Raw genomic sequence first — 17180 nt, 5'->3', positions numbered from 1 at the left:
GCCAAGATGGCCTGAGTCGACTTGTATCTCTAGCGTGCAGCTGCTGCTCACACTAAGTTTTATTAGCACAATACACGAGTAAGGCCAGATAGAGAGAGAGACAGATAAATGACAAGGTTTCCCCAGATTTCCATCTTTTCAGCGCGTCATGACAATCTCACGTGCTAATGTTAGCAGGTGGAAGTAAGGTTCAGCAGCCAAATTCATGATGTAATAGTAAAGGGCTTATTTAGACAGTAATTACTATCTGTCCTATTTCCTTGGATTTTTTTTTATTATTAATGCAAAGAGATCTTTTTTTTCTGCATTTATTCAGTAGGACTGTTCTATAACCTGAAGCCAGTGCACTTTACCAAAGCCTTAAGTATACATCAGTAATATGAACCCCTGCAAACGCAGAAAGCCAAATGAGAATCACTGTCAGGTCACTATATGGCACTCAAATGCTTCAGGGTAAGGATCTGGCTGCCTGTCACAAGCTGCCCTCCCTCCTCCTTAAAACCTCCTCTTTCCACTCATTGACATCGACAGCCAAACTCCCATTATTTTCAGTGATGTGCCAAGCAGGCCCAAAAGCTCCATGGTCCAAGCACCCAAGTCCCACATTGCATGCAAGGATAAAGTATGATTTTGTTACACTTTGTATCTATAAATCAAAGCACAGAGAGCAGTAAAGGATGTGCTGCCCTTCCACAGTTCTCCCACATTTCAGAAATTCCCAGGAAGTATGTTGGCAATTGCTGTCCATAAGTAACTAATAGCAGCTTCTGCCCACACCCAGAATCAAACACCTATGGGCAGATGAGGCCCTCCCATCATGCTCTTATATGTTCCTCTTGCAATCGGTTTGCTGTAGTCACAGAAGGAAATAGGCTTTTCCCCCCACTTCTCCCTCGAATCAGGAATATAATTATAACTAACCAATGGAATTAAGAAAGAAATGGGCTGGAGGGAATTCATCTCAATGATTACACAAATTATTGAAGAAAAGTGTCCCATGGAAAGTGACAGGCTGTCTTCAGGAAGAGTTCTCCAATGACTCAGCTGAGCATTGCTGAATGTCCTGTAGATTACAGAACGATTCTGCAATATCGGCAAAACAAGAAAAACATTAATTATCCCTATCTAACTTACACATAAAAGGGTTATAAGATAGAAATAAAACATGTAATTAATTCAGTACCATGGGTTCCCTTGGAAGATGCAATGAAAACAAGTGCCTCCAAGCTCCCTGTTACTATGTATTAAGCAAGATACTGACTCCAGGGCTGTCCCTATAGCTGAAAAGGCTTTGGTAGGAGGGGTAAGAGGCAGGAATAAGGGCTGATCAAGCCTCTCTTAGTGCTGCTCCCCAGTGGGAAAATATCTTTTCAGTTCTATTTTTCTTAGCCTTAGAAGTAAGCTTTCAACAAATTACCCACTTGGAAATCAGGCAGATAAAGTTTAGCTAGTTAGGCCAGCATAATACTTCAGCATAGACTGTGGGAGAGGGGGAGGCTATTGAAAAAGAAAGAAATCATTTTAGAAATTACAGCCTAAGCTCGACTTTGAAGGTGCAAAAAAAACAATTTCCTCCGTTTCCTTCTCGGGACAGCTTGCCAAGCGCAATTACAGAAGAGCCGCCTTCTCACCAGAAGCACGCACCGGTGGTTGGAAGTGAGTGACGCTACCTCGCCAGCGATGCAAGAGCACGATGGGTGGCAACATATCCGAAAGCCCACCGGTCAGACCTCTCCTCGCCAAACAAAGCAGGGCAGTCAACAAGAGCAGCGGGGCCGTGGCCTCTGGCGCGGCTGCTTGTGCCACCACATTCCAGTGGGAGCATTGGGCAAGGGAAGATTACACACAAATGCCCTCCAGGCTGATCCTCATCTTTCAGCCGTGTGGATCGAGAGCGGCTCACAGGAAGCCACCAAAGCTACAACACTACTAAAGCGCTGAAATTCCTCAATGAACCACCCAGGTTTATAGCGGTGGAGTTGCTGTTACACCGATGTCAACAGAAGATATCATCTCTCTCTACAAACCTTGCCACCCAGGTGAGACAGAAAGCCATGAGAAACTGATGAGAAGATAATGATTTGTCCAATAAATACTCATTTGACTCTTACCACATTTTAGGGTTTAGAGACCAAAAGGGACTTTTAAGAGCATCAAGTCTGACTGATCACAACACAGGCCCAAAAACTTCACCCCCAGATTTCTGTATCAAGCCTTAACTTTTCTTTGAGATCAGCTTTATTTTTAAGCTGCCAACAAAGATACAGGCAGCCACGAACTTTGAAAAAAATTCACCAGTTTCAATGGCAAGCAGAAGAGGACTGGTGTCCAAAAGGGCTGTGCACGTATCATTTGATGAACAGGCCACCACTACCTTTTCTAAAAAAAGACTGTCTTCTCAACTATTGAAGCAGCCCGATCTCTTGCCTCCAGTGCTGACATTTTTAATGCATTTTTCCCTTTTCTCTCTGCCTTTCTGTTTTCATATATGGTCATATTTCTGACCTGTAATTCTGTCATGAAAGTTACTTGTGACCTGAACTTGTCAGCCTTCTGTCACTATGTTCAGAGAATTACATGTATACACAAGCTGTCCACGGGACAGAGGAGAAGGTCAAGCTGCCGAGACTTGCAAAGGGAGCGCAGAGGAAAGCTCCTCAAGCTGATTCTGTTGTGCAGCCTCTAACCAACCAAACTATGACAAATACAGAGGAAGGAGTCCCTGTGATGTGAGGATCAATTGTGTTATGGGTAAGCAACCATCCCGCGATGAAAAAGGCCCGAGTGTTACCCCTGGCTCATGACAGATTCCTTGAGTGAGTCACTTAACCTCATTACTCTATTTCACATGCTGTACTGAGAGACAATATCGTTTCATTTCTCCTCCCTTTTTTTTTTTTCTACTGAGCTTGTGAGCTTCTTGCAGAAGGGCAGTCTCTTCTGATGCCTTCATGCAGGGCCTGCCACAGTAGGCATCAGCGTGCAGCAGGAACAGGAGGCACTACCGTAAAACAAGCCTGATAGAGACATACTCAGCTCTGCAAAAACAGCTGCAGTCGACTGTTCATCTTGAATGACCACGTCCTCATCTTCAGCAACACTCTCTCTGGCATGAGTCCAGACCACATCTGAAGCATTCAACATCATTTCTGCATTAAGACACCTTAGCCCTTCCGCTGTCCCTCTCACCCCCTAGCCCATAGCCCTGGAAAAGAAAAAAATGTATCAAAAAATATGTTTTAGTTTTACTTCATACCACCCGGAACAACTGGAATTGTTTCCAGGCTGAGCATCCCCCTCTGAAGCAGCTTGTGTCCTGCCAATGGTGCATGTACCACAGCTTGAGAACCCCTGTCCTAATATCAACTCACTGCAGCTCGGAGTCCAAATATAATCACGATGTAGAAATAGCACTTCATGTCCTGAAATGAAGGAGCCAAGTGCCACTGGTTTAATTCACGTTAGAGGTCACGGCAAGAAACAGAAAAAAAAAAAAGTTCTTACGAAAACACAGCAAACTGGACTTGTTCTTGAGGGTCACGTCTCAAATGGAATCACTTTAAGTTTCAAGAGTAGGAAAAGTCTTAACGTTAAAAAACAAAACAAAGCTTGTTTACTCTGGATATTTTTAGACTGGTTTCCTAAGGAAACAAGGCTAATGTGACCACACTCTGGGTGCGCATGTCTGTGTATGTGAATATGCACACAGACTCTCTGCCTGCTCTACCCGAACCTCTCCTCAGTATTTTTTTTTTTTGACTATTTTGGCCAATTTCAATCAAGTTTGACAGAGGAACAGAAATCTTTATGGTGTTATAATCCAGAAAGTTTTCTTAAAATTGTTAGCTGGCCAGAAGAAAGGGACCTTATAGGGGCTCTCAAAGAGGGACTAGCCCATGAGTTCACGTATCATTAGACAGCAGAGAAATCACGTAAAAGAAAGCCATCAGAAACCAATCTTCACAAATTTCAGTGCTCGCAGGAAAAAAAATAATAATAATACCTCGTGGGCAATGTTGGGAGAGGCAGCAAGTGAGGGCAATGTGTTGGGCTGTGGGTACGGGGTGAACCCTCCAATCCATCAACATGAACTCGAGACCAGTCCATCATGCAGGGGGTACTACAGTGGGGTACATGTGAGCTTGTCTGCTGCGAGAAGCCAGTTTGGGAATGAAGTATGTGAAGGATTAGACCTAACCTGAGGGGGAACAGCTGGGCATGCGGGCACATGTGAAAAAAAGGTTGAAGATGAAAAAAAGCTGGAGGTAAATCAGCTGCTCTCCATGGTCACACGTGCCTGTAAGCAGAGGAGGGGGAGCACTGCATGGAAGAAGAGAGGCAGGAGGAACGTGAATGTGTGCATGAAGGACCAGCTCCCTGCACATCCAAAAGATGAAGACATAACCAGGGCAGGGGTTTTGCCACCTGCCACCATCCCCTCTCTGCTGGCCCATTTCACATGGTCCTGCTGCAGAAAGCGTGCCGGGGCAATCGGCTCCCGCCTTCTGGCATCTCCAGGCTGCAGGTCCCAGCTCCGCCACCGCCTGCCTCCAGCTGCCCTGAACTGGTCCCAGTTACTTCCTTCTCCACAGCCTCACAGCATCTCATCAACGGACCAAGCAGCATGCAGGACATTTTGCTGCATTTTGGGGAGCGGCACAGCACGAGGGCTGCCAGGGAACAAGGAGATGGCACAGAGGGCCAGCGGAGCTCAGCCATGGGAGGGACCCACTGGAAAACAAAATCAGCCCTCGACACAGGCAGGCTCCGCAAATCCCAGTCGTGCAGCGGCTAATGAAATGTGGCAGCTCTTCCTCTTTTGGCACTCTGCATTAGGCAGTAAAAGCCTGCTCAGGTTTCCCCAACCTGTCCCACCACTCCCAAACTCTTGCGTCTTTAAGAAATACTTGACTACATGCAAAAAAACATCACCAATTCAATGGGAGCAGAGGAAGACAGTGAGGGATGGGTATCAGCTGGCTCTCGGCAGAGCACAGCGATGGAAAAGGACCTGCTTTATTCCCATTGCAAGATATCCATGGCATGATGTAAGGCAGACACTGCTCCAACATGCAGCAACTTTGGCAAAGAAGAAGGAAGGGTAAAAGCTTGGGATTCAGCTGTCCTGTTATTGCATAGTGCAGGTTGACCCACCTCCAGGAGGGGCCTGCTTCAACTGGCTGACAACACAGAGCGCCCCTTGGGCGTCCAGTTCCCCGGCTGGGTGCCTTGGCAAAGTGTCTTCAAGGACTGAGATGAATCTGGGCCTAAGTGGTTTTCAGCTCATAGTAAAACAGGTCTCCTAAGATTTAAATTATCTAAGAAGAATGTCATTCTCTCCCTTTTTTGGGGGGTGGTTGTGGTGGGAGGGCACCAAATTGCAGCTGTCTCATTTGTGTCTTCAACAACGCAGTAGGGGAAAAAAAGAAAAAGAAAAAAAAAGTAGCTAGAAAGAAACTCAGGATAAATATCAAAGAGCTGAGTTCATGTAACTTTGCACTGGTATGCTTGGGTAGAGAGATTGCAAAAACGCCAGGAGCCTCGTGCCTGCTCGAGCAACTCTGAATTGGTCTTTCAGCAGCTCAAAACCCTGTTTCACCTTAATGCAACTAGAAGAAGTCTCCCTCCTTGTGCTGGTATTTCTGGGGGTTTGCCCCTGTCCCACGACCCGGGCTGAGGTCTGCAACACTACCCTTCACCTCCCACTGCTCTCATGAGCATTAGGTACCTGCAGTCAGGCTCATTTAGAGCAGCCTCAAGGCTTCTCTAAGCTAGTTTGGGGACCAAAGCAGCACAGAAACAGGCCCAAGCTGAAGAGGCTTGGGGGGCTCCATCCTTTGCCACCATACCATCCCTTGAGAACCACAAACGTGCAAGCAACTTCTCCTTGCTAACCCCCACGCAGCCTGGGGAGCAAGCACTTATGCCAGCTCCTGAGCCATGCTCGGGATGCGATTAGGAAGAGCTCACGCGCCCAGAAGAAAGCTCAAGGGGGGGGGTGCCCTTTGCGAAGGGAGATGAGCACACCAGATGAGCAATGTGACGATTGTGCACACCAGTGGCCAGGGAGAGGAGTAAGGCACAGGGGTAATCTGGCAAGAGATGTGGATGCACACAAGAACCGGGAGGAAAGGCGAAATGTGCAGTCAGCGATGCAAAGAAAAAGGAGAGAAACAGGGGGAAATGGTCATGATCTTGTGGAAGAAGGAGGGGTCCAAAGGGAAAAGCATGTGAATGAGAAAGCCCTGAAGGAGGGAGGAAAGAGGAAGAGGGGGACCCAAGCAGAAAGTTGCCTCTGCAGGGCTAAGCAAGGGAAAAGAAGGCAGTGAATGGCATTTCCAGGGAAAAGGCACCAGGACAGCTTCCTGCAGGCAAACGGGATATACCTGCAGCAATCCAAAGGAAAACAAAAAATGTGTAGCAAGAAAAATCCAAGGACAGCACTTCCTCCGACTGCACACAAGGCAGCTTTACTTCCAGTTGACTTGCTGCTGCTTATCTTGCAGCAAGCAAGCATGCTCACCCATCTCAAGCTCTCAAAAAAGAGTGCAATAATAATTACAAAAAAAAAAGTTTACATCCTCTGAGGCAGTAAATTATGCATATGATGGAAGCTCCAAAGAAACTTTGTCAGGATATATTTTAAAAAAGGTTGTGGGGGGGGGGGGGGGGAAGTGTTTGCAGACATAGGAAAACAGAGGGCAGCAAAGGAAGGCGGAGAGGAAACCAAAGAAACAAAACCAGGGAATTACTACCCATCTGGAGCTTGTTAAGTGCTGCACGATGGGCTTGGAACGGATTGCTCCTCTGCCTTTGGTGCCACGCTTGTAGTGCCCTGCAAGACGGACGGCACGTTTGCCCTGGTCCAAGGCAGGAGCACTCTCGGAGGGCGCCGGGCTGGAGGCGACCCTGGTGCAGGTGGGAGAGCACCGCCACGTGCAGCCAGGACCTCGTCCTCAGGGTGCCTTGCCTTTTCTTTTTTCCCTCCCTTCCTTCCGTCCCTCCCCTCCGACCAGGCTAAATGAAAACGGAGCCGTCTGCGGGTTGAGAAGCGGCAACGGTTGAGCCAGCTCCATCCCCAGGCGCGAGACGGCTGAAACACGAGCTAAGGCTTACATAACATTTCTGCATTTTCGAATCACTGCACGAGCGCCCGTGCGGACAAAGCGAGCTGGAATTCATCTCTAGAGCAGCCCTGCAAAAGGGGGAGGAAATCACCTTCGGTCTTATTTTAAAGAGAGGAGCGGGGGGAAGCTGATGTGAAACTTGGCAAGGCCCCGACCAAAACCCAAGAGCTCTTGGGTTAGAGCCAAACACTGAAGGCAGCAGACCCAAGCTTCACAACCCGGGTGCTCTCTCGCCCCCTCGCCTTCCTCGCCAGGGGACGAAGGCAACCACACCCAGCGAGATTGCCTCCTGCGTTCCCTCCCCATCACCTAGCATCCCCGGGGGCAATTGCTCACGCGGAAAAGCAACATGAGGAAAGTATTTAATGCATGTTTACTTCCTTTTAATATAGTGTAGCAGCTGGAATCAAAGTGTGTGTGGGGATAAATAAAATAAAACAGGCCTCAGCACATGAGCAGCACAGCGCGCTGCAGAGCTCTGCTCTAATAGCCACCGGTCTGCCGACCACAGCTTGGGAAAGCAGGCGCTAGCCTATGCTGTCTAATTAGCAGAACAGCCAAAAGCTTGGGAACTGGCATATCTTCTTCCTCCCTAAGTGGCCGCCGAATAAATCCTATATCCCTAGTTCACAGCCCCTTTTAACAGTGCTGGCATCGCCAGTCCTTTGTGTACCCACATGCTGTTACTTAAATTGCTTCCATGTTTTCATTACTTGCCCTCTGCGCCATGAGCATTGGAACTCCTGCAAGAACACTCAAGTGGTATTTCAAAGCGCTGGGGACTACTGTAGATGTAGCTTAAATTATTATGCAACAAACTTGAGCGATTTTTCAAGTCCTAACAGAGTTAGCTCCTCCTTAAGGGGAAAAGAAAAATTTGGGCACTTCTCCATGAGGTGCAAGACAGCCAGTCCCACCTGCTGGGAAGAGAAGCACAGTGTTCCCAGCTCAGGTTATGCTCAGCCCTCCATCCGTACAGATGGATCTGTGCGGCACAGCCCTGCATACACGAACTAGGCGGTAAACTCAAATAATGACACTACTCTCATGCCCAAGGGAAACGTATATGTTGGGCCAAACTCTCCTGGCAGAAGTCCACAGAGGACAGTGGCACTGTGCCAGCTAAATATCTGGCCCACTGATGCAAGTGTGCTGTTGCCCGCTGCTGCTGTTCCTCCCAGTAGTTGCTCTTCTGGAGTTTGTGCTGATTAAAGCAATGGGCAATCAGACAGTCTAACCCTGGAGAAGTAAGCGTCAATGATTTAAATACTACTATTGCTGTCTTACCCCTGCTGCAGCTCAGGACATTTCTGCAAGTATATGCAAAAACTACCTGCACGTTGCTCTCTTGCAGGAAAACCCACAGATGGACCAGACAGCCCCAGCTCAATTCAAGTTTCAACTTGTCGCTTCCTCCTAACCCTATCTTTACAAAAATCTCTGTAACTGCCATGAGACACGCATATCAGCCATTAAAGCAATCATGTGCTTTGACTGCTGGAGCCTTCCTCCCACCTATTTCCAACCCCTCTCTCCCATAGCATCTTTCATCGCCCCTCGATATGAGATGTTTGCAGTCAAGGCCTGATTCGGGAACCCAAAAGCCAAGGGGCAGCTGCCCAGGAGATGCAGAATCAGGACCTGTATTTACCACTCCCTGGGGAGGGTGACGCAGGTCTCTGGGTGTCAAATGCCTCAAGGTCACAGCACCACAGGCCTTCAAATCCCTCTGCAGGTTTCATCACTGCCAAAGCACCTCCAGCTCGCTCGACCCTAGTTCAGCAGCTGCCACGCGGCAGCCGTTGGTGTTATGCTAATCAATGCACCGGTACGGCGGGCCTCTCCCCATCTGTTCAGAGGATCCATCTGCGGCTTTTTATGGTCAGGTCAGGCCAGCGTGGCCCCAAAGAGCTTAAAGTCGGTGCACGCTCTGCAAACATACACTAGATGCGGCCGCATCAGGGCTGTGATGATCCACCTCTTTGAAACTCCTTATCTTTGCGCAACTAAGATCTCACCTGGAGCGTGACCATGCTGCAAGGGTTTTTTCTTTTTCACATACAGAACTAGCTGTGAGGATGTGTTTATTTAACCTTCTCTTTGGATGGCTACATGGAAGGTGTGTCCATTCCTCTGTACCTGTCTGACTGGATGACAAATGGAAATGAAAGCTCTGATTTCTAAGCATCCACATTCTCCCCGGTCCAGCCGTGGCAGGCACTGGTTAGCAAGTTGTTTTTCTTGCTGCATGGTCACGGAAGGATTACTCGTGACACCCTTATTATCACTGAGTATGGTCTTACACAACAGTTAGTCCCTGGTACTATTCAGGGAGGAAAGGGGAGTGGAAAGGAGACATTACTTAATGCTAAGAAGGCTGCCCATCTTTTTCAATACACAAGAAAATCTTACTGCGTTCTGGGGCCAAACCTCCAGTGCCTCTCTGCTGTGCTAAAAGAAGCATCTTCCATGCACACAGTGTTTTATCCACAAGGAGTTTAAGAAAAAAACTCCCCTTGATGTCAGGTTTTTCTCCCAGTTTAGCTTCTAGGGAAGTAGTCTCGAAGTGAGTAAGACTAATCTCCCTGGGCTATGCCCGGAATGAGTGGGGAAAAAGACAGTCTGCTTCAAAAATATGATTTAGAGTTGCTAGCAGATTTTTGGTTTAAATCAGTCGGAGGAGACTGCGTCTACACAGAGCCATTGGCAATTAGCCTCCTCAGACTTAAAGCAGCCTTCTGAGCATCCACCACATCTGTGAGAAGTGGAGAACTGCTACATCGTGAGGGATCAAAGCTACATGAACAGGAAGGCCAAATTATCCCTGCAGCTCTAATCAGTGGTTTTAAATCCCAGAGGAATTCATCCACAAATCTGTCCATGTTTTGGAGATACTCATGCATCTTTCATCAAATGTGTATTCCTAACCAAACTCATCATGAAACCACCAGTGCTAAAGAGGCAGAGATGAAGTACTTATACTGCGATAAAGACTCCATGTGAGCAAGGCTCCTTTGTCTAACACCTAGGACAGAAAACACACCCCTACACCCAAAATAACATACTTAGTCCCAAGGTTTCCCCCCCACAGTGCTGCTCAGAACACTTCAGCTAAATGTATGTGAGAACTAAGTACACGCTACATTACTGAAAATTAAGCCAACAACAAAACAATAGGGTGCTTCTAGAAGAAAAACAGTTAATAAAAAGAAAGGATTCTTCTCACTTTCCACTTCCTCTCCTTGACTAAATCAGAAAGAATCAATTTTTTTACCCAACTTAAAGTATCAGAAATTTCTCTCCAAAAGGATATTTCAAGAAAATGATAAGCATCGGGAAGAAAATGAGACTTATAATGGAAGTATTTTCTCAAGCGTAACTATAGTGTTGCTAGCACAATGCTGTAATCAAGAATAATAGAGCCGTTAGCCTGGTATACAGGAGTTGTTCTCTGTGCACATACCTGTATTTTAAGATGTAGTCAAAAGCTTTAACTGCCAAAAGGCTTGAGCATTTGTGCTCAGACACAAAGCAGCTGAGAAGTGGGTTCCTTCATTTATCACTCATGTAATGATTAATCTTGAATCTCAATTACGCACAAAATAGAAAAGGTCTGGCTGAACTTTTGATCCCTTCAGAATTGGTTAATATGAGGGATCATTCAAAATCATCTCTACAGCATACACGGGAACACTGGAGGATACCTAGTTTGTATTAGTTCCCTGGTAGCCAAGCAGGGCTTTGCAAACTGTGCGAAGGTTATGTCCTGGACAAACTGCTTTGGGCAGGTTTAATCCTAGCTTCCTTCTGCTTTCAGGAGCTGCATAGGCTTAAAACCCTGTCTCCAAGCAGACAACTCTTCAGCTGGTCTACTCCCACCCTAGGGTATACCAGCAACAAAGATGCTTCCCTCCCAAACAAGCATCATCATGGCCTAGTTTTGATAACAAGGCTGATTAAATACTGTTTTATTTGCAGAGGAATAGCCAGAAGTAACCTCCAGAGCCCAGTTCTGCTCTCTGGGGCAGGCTGCTTTCCTGTGAGCAGGATGGTCTGCTGCACACAGCAAGGGGATGGTGGGGAGAGCGTGGGGGTGGCTGACGACGCTGGCTGTCAGCTGCTACGGAGGAAGAGATCTGCATGGGTGGGAGAACACAGGAAAGAGTAGGACCTTACCTTCTTTCTGGAGTGTGCTCTGTCCTCCTCTTTAGCTGCTTTGCTATTTTTCCCAGCTCTGGAGAGCTTCTGCTCCCCAGACTGCTTGATGGTGATTTTGATCTCAGGAGGGCAGATATAGTTCTCCAAGTTCTTTGGGGGCTTCTTAGCTCTCTTGGTGGTCTGGATTTTTAGTTTTAGACTCCCCTCTGTGAAGTTAGCCTCCTTGATGGAAAACTCCTGCTCTTCCAGGCCATCTCCTGCCACCCATTTCTCACTGTCCGCATTGGAAGTGGAATCCACATCTCTCCCAGAACCCAACTCATCCTCTTCCTCGGGCTCCATCCGTTCTCCGCTCACTGGGATCCCTTTCCCCGAGCCCGAGGCAGGCAGCATGGTCTCCCCTGTGCAGCTGGAGGCAGGTGGAGGCTTTGCAGAGGTAACAGTGGCTGGCAGAAAATCTACCTCTCCTCCCCTTTGCCGGGAGCTGCCTAAAGTCTCCCTTGGTTCCATAGCAGTAACACAACGCACTGGAGTCTTATCAGAGGGAAGGGGAGCACAGGAGGCGATGAAGAGAAAAAGGGCAGGTACGATCCCAGGAAACAAATGGTAACTGTCTGCAGGATTCAGAGTCCCAATAGTCCAGACGCTGCAAGGAGCTCAGAAGAGATCAAATCTGCAACTGTCAAAAGAAAGGAGAAGAAAAAGGAAGTTAGCACTCACACATGCACCAAATGCAACTGTGGAAATGACTGACACAGAGAACGTTCGGGCTTCCCCTGCAACATCTCAAACACTTTCCCTGAAGCGAAATGGGAACTGATGCTGCCCGACATTTCCCAGGGCTGGATCTGGTATTGTGGAATAGCTGAACCAAAGAACAATAGCCATGTGTACTGCTACGTTGATAAAAGTGGATATTCCAGAACAATAGCCATGTGTACTGCTATGTTGATAAAAGTGGATATTCAAAAGCATGGAAAACAGTCTATAAATACATACTCCTTAAACTCTGGATTTGGGAAAGAAGTGAGTGGGGAACCAGCTCTCCATCTCTGTGAATGCTCTCATTATTGCAGAATGCTCCCTGTTACAGTCTTTTTAAAGGAAAAAAAAAATATATATATATATATATATAAATAATAGAGGCAGAGACTTGCTTGCCTCAGGTTAAACAATAACCCAGTGATCAGAACACAGAAAACACAGTTTTGCCGTATGAATCAGGCAGAAGAGTTTCAAACTTCTATTTTTCCCACTTCCCAGGCAAGAGACATAAGCACTCAGCTGCTGGCTATTCTACAAGGGACTCCACTTTGGATGAATTATTCAACACTCACTGGGCCACAGGCACGCTGTCTGGAGCCTGAGATATTCCCTTGGGCTGCCCAAGTGTAGGAGGATCCACCTGGGTCTCTCGCATAGCGGGGACTTAAGTACTGAGGGCAATGGAGGAAACCCGAAGTCAACATTTTCCAGAGCTACTCCTGCCCTTGGGTACCACCACTTTGTGGCAAAGGCCCAGGCCATCGGAAGCAAAGACCGTGCTCTCACCTTTTCATATCTGGGCTTTCTTTCTAGATATTACCAATTGAACCCTCCAAAATGGAAACACTCAAATCCAGTATCTTCTGAAAAAGTCTTGGCCAAAATTAACATCAGAAGCTGTGAATGGTCATCTAAGGCAAAAAGATATATCATCCAGTGACATAAAAAGGCTGAGCCAAATACCAAGCGTTTGGTAAAAAGATACACACAGGGCGTTGTGAAAGCTGTTCTTTGTCAGTATTAAGGTAGTTTCACACACTCTCTCTGAACTCCCCCATATAAAATCCCCAGTCTATGGCAAGCCAGATCAGGGTACAAAATTGGCAGAAGAATAGCTCAGAAAAAAAAGGAAGATACTTTTATGCTGCTTTAGTACCCTGCAACAGTTCCCCAGGGGGTCAGAGGAGTGTTGCTTCTGGCATACAGAGAAGGAAATAAGAGCACACTGCCAGGAGTAGGTGCTGGGGGTACAGACCTATGCTTTCAGCAGTAGCTCCCTCTTAGATTAGCTTTGCTATAATGCCAAACCACACCCCTTGACCAAATACAGGCAAGATCTGAGTACAGCCAGGGATTTCCCAAGCCATTCTTAGTAGCAATAAACTGTAAAGGAGAAACAGAAGTGATCCTGTTACCTATCACCAAATCATAACAGCACTTTTAGTGTGTTTTACTTCAAAGCACAGCTCACCAAGAAGAGTCATTCATGACCTCCTATAAGGACTTCACCACTGGCTTCTTTCTGCTTCTTAGAAGTACCTTACATGAGCTTAAAATTCAAAGACACATAATAACAAGCACCTTTCCTTAGTTACACAGCTGCACTTCCACTGGAGTATGGCCATGGGTCACTTGTCCAACCCTGGCCCATATACCTAGTAATGGAAAGTCCTAAACAACCTACAGCTCCATGAAATCATTGGGTGATCTCCACCCAGGTCCCAACAGACACAAATTCAAATAAAGTCCCATAAATAGCACAAGCTGACAGCCCAAGCAGAAGGGGTGGGGGGAAAAGGAGAACTGTCATGGAGCCTGAACCACCATCTGGCCTTAGAGGTAGTTTCTGCAGCTCATGGCAGTTAGAAGTGCCTTGGCAGAACAGCATGAAAACGCTTATGCTTAAGTTGCATATCTTCTGGCGATAGTGAGGAGATTCATTTCCCAGAGCTGCCGTCATTCCCATTTCATTTAACATGATCCAGAAGAACCAACAGTTCCAAGGCATCCCGCACCTCTGCCCCTTCCCACACTGACTCACCCTGCAGTCAGCAGTTCTGCCCTTTCTCCACCTACAGAAGGAGGACAACACTTACCTCATTCAAACCTATCCAAAGGTGGGTTAGTTAATGCCCATACATAGCTCTAAACCCAAGAGTGTTTACCATGTGGTAGTTGCTAATTACTAATGCAATTAGCACATTAAAGCTGCGCAGCTGCATGGCACTGCTCCGCCTAATTGACCGACCTTGCACCTTGCCTCTCCTCTATGCCCATGGGAGCCAGGGCTACCTTCCTCTTCCAACCGGTCCAATCAAAAAAAAAAAAAAAAAAAAAAAAAAAGAAGGCCATCATATTTATCTGCCATTTCACGTTGTTAATCTCCTTAGAGAGGGACACAATGTACACACACTCCTGCACTGCAACATAAACACAAGGTGGTAAAAGCTCGGCTGTGCAGCATTCCAGGGAGTTACTGCTCTGGTATGCACGCATGTACAATGGGCACTCTGTGCCGGCCTCCACCCACAGCCGATTAACCTCTCTCGCTGCTGGTGGAAAAGAGCAGGCCTCTCACACAGAGCATCTAGGTCGGCAGGCAGGCCACCGGGCCGTGCCCGCCGCGCCAAGCGGCCAAGGAGGCTGCAAGCGAAGCAATCGCAGCTATCGCAGCCGGCAGGACAAACGGTTGCGGGTGCAGGGCTAGGATTGGGACCTGACCGCAAAAGGGATCTGAAATAAAGCTCGCGACTCGGGAAGGTTCCTTCATGTTCCTTCACAGCTAATAAAACCCAGGCTCCTGCCCAAAGTCTGGTCCTGGGTCTCAGACCTGCACTTTTGGTCATAACCCAAACAGTTTGGGTGTGCACCTCCAGGTTGGCAGAGACAAGGAACGGATGAATAAAGTCATCCTGTCACACCAGTGTCAGATGGGTTCCCACTAACTCCAGCTTAAAACCCTACTTAAAAATATTGGCCTCACATTATGTTAAGAGTCCGCAAACGATGATATCAACAGACCTGCAGGTAGCAACAAATAACACCACTCTCAAATGCTATACAGAATTAAATGGGTCATTGTTTTAGGTATCTCCTTACTCTCCCTTCAGGGTTAATAGTTAAATGACTTGGGTGCAGGGACATTATACTCGTCTTTCTTGTTTGGGCAGGCTACATGTGCGTTGACTAATTAGGAAACCTCACTGCAGGCTTCTGAGCAAGTAACCCCATCGGTGTGTTCCCGCGCTCTCCTCCTCTCCTCAGCTCGGGGCATGCTGCACTTGTGGGAACTGCTCCCAGTCTGGAAGCAACAGGCAGCACAAGACACGCTAACGGCCGATCCCACCACAAGGGCTCTCTCAATGGGAGCTGTGTTTCTCCGCTTGCAGCCACAATACCTTTTTGTTAGTGCCTCCCCCTCCACCACCCCCCCTCAAAGATACAGGGGTCTGCGCTTTGCAACTGGACAAAAAAAAAAAAACAAACTTGGGAGAAAAAAGCAAGAGGTAGAACCTGTGAACGTAGCACAGGCGGCAATAAGCCCCCAAAACAACCCTGGCTCAAATCACTGGGAATGCTTCTGCCCTGGTTCAACTGCTATCTCTTGGGCTTCTCTCTGTTTCTCATGTTCATGTGCCTCTGTATTCCAGGCCACCATTTGGACTGCAAGGAGAAGGCTAAGAGAAGGCAATAAACACTTTTCCTCTAGCTGTTCTTCTGCCTTAACTGGCAATGTGCAGACCTGCAAATCTAGCGAGGAAGTTTATTTTCCAAGAGACTTCTAGCTCTGTTTTAAAAACCCAAGAGACTGGGCTTGTCTAGACGTTTAAGTGGTTACCCAAACTGACCTTCCATGCCTCTGAGGCTCAGAGCATCAAGTCCCCTTCAATAAGCAACTACAGATGCATTTTACCATCCGAATTAAGCTCCCAGAGGAAAGTGTTACCACTAGCAGGCTTCCTGCAGTCAAGTTAAATTTGAGAAGGATAATTCACAGGTGAATGACAACAAATTTCACAGAAGTTGGCATTAGCTCTTAATTAGGGAGAGATTCACGCTTCCTCTGATAAGTACTGAGAAATAATCAAATGCCTGCGTGCTCAGCCTTGCTATGGTTGTTCATGTGTCTCTTATCAGCACCTCTGGGCACCTCAGACACACTTCTAGAGGCAAAGACCTGAGGTCCAAGACCTCCCTTTGGGTCAAACTAGATGTCTGACGTAATGGGCTCCAAATACACTTCCTTGTCCTGCCTCAGGCAACCACGCATTTGCAAGTATTCAAATGCCAGGACTGTAAACTGCTTAAACTGAAAATTTGCTAAGGACAAAAACAAGGCTAAGACGCCACGGCCTTATTGGAAGCAGTGGGGGGAAAAAAATCTGTGTACTTTGAGTTCTTCATGGAATGGAAGAAAGTGGACATAACACTTGGCACGGCTTTTGCCCTACGCATAGTAACGATCACATTAGTAATAAGCAAACAAAAAATGCATAGGCACTGCTGAATAAACACCTAAAAGCAAGCCAGGTTCAGCAGCCCAGCACTTGTGTTGCTACTCTGACTGCTTTGCTCAAGCGCAGGGAGCACCAGCAGAGAGCACAGAGCAATTTTACAAGATGCGACCCAAATCCCACAGTACACTAATCTCAGGCATGACTAGCTACTAAGACTGCTTTCTTTTTATCCATTTAGTCCAAAATACCTTAAAACGAAAGAACACTACTATTAATGGGGTTCAAATAATGGGAAACTGAGGCACAGATCAGCGCTTGTCCCACCAAAAGTGAAATGAAGCCCACATCTCCTGAGCCCGTATCTATCAGATAGCATTTGGACCTCACATTCTCCTATGTGCCATACAGTTGTTAAGAAATCCCTAATCCCTGAAAAATATCAGAAATCCTGGAAGCCTCTTTACACTCCATCTTTCTAAACCCATTCGCCACAAAGCGCTGGAGACTATACAGCAATATTTAATTATGACGTATCACCTTTCACTCCAAAGAATCCGGGGTTGCCTCCTCAATTACATACGCTACCACTGAAATGCAGCTGCCTCTGGGGCACAGGCCAACGGACAACCCACACTACACCCGAGGGAAAGTTTTGGTCAGAAACCTGTTTTTA

The 17180-nt window shown here is 47.1% G+C and overlaps 1 protein-coding gene across 5 annotated transcripts in view; it reads right to left on the bottom strand.

Annotated features, from left to right (window-relative positions):
• The window catches only part of LOC135325098 (SET-binding protein-like), a 263102-nt gene that overhangs the window by 233956 nt on the left and 11966 nt on the right, over positions 1-17180 (bottom strand). For 4 of the 5 annotated variants that reach the window (XM_064502592.1, XM_064502593.1, XM_064502589.1 and 1 more), the window contains exon 2: positions 11304-11964. In XM_064502592.1, coding sequence (XP_064358662.1) covers positions 11304-11795 — 492 coding nt within the window. In that variant the 5' untranslated portion in view covers positions 11796-11964. Of the gene's footprint in view, positions 1-11303; positions 11965-14298; positions 14366-17180 lie in introns of those variants that run through there. The other variant, XM_064502590.1, reaches the window with a different exon arrangement.

This window comes from Dromaius novaehollandiae, chromosome Z, assembly GCF_036370855.1.
Source record: "Dromaius novaehollandiae isolate bDroNov1 chromosome Z, bDroNov1.hap1, whole genome shotgun sequence".
In the NCBI taxonomy this organism is placed as follows: domain Eukaryota; kingdom Metazoa; phylum Chordata; class Aves; order Casuariiformes; family Dromaiidae; genus Dromaius; species Dromaius novaehollandiae.
The sequence above is the reverse complement of the archived record's forward strand: the minus strand, read 5'-3'. Positions and strand labels throughout refer to the sequence as shown.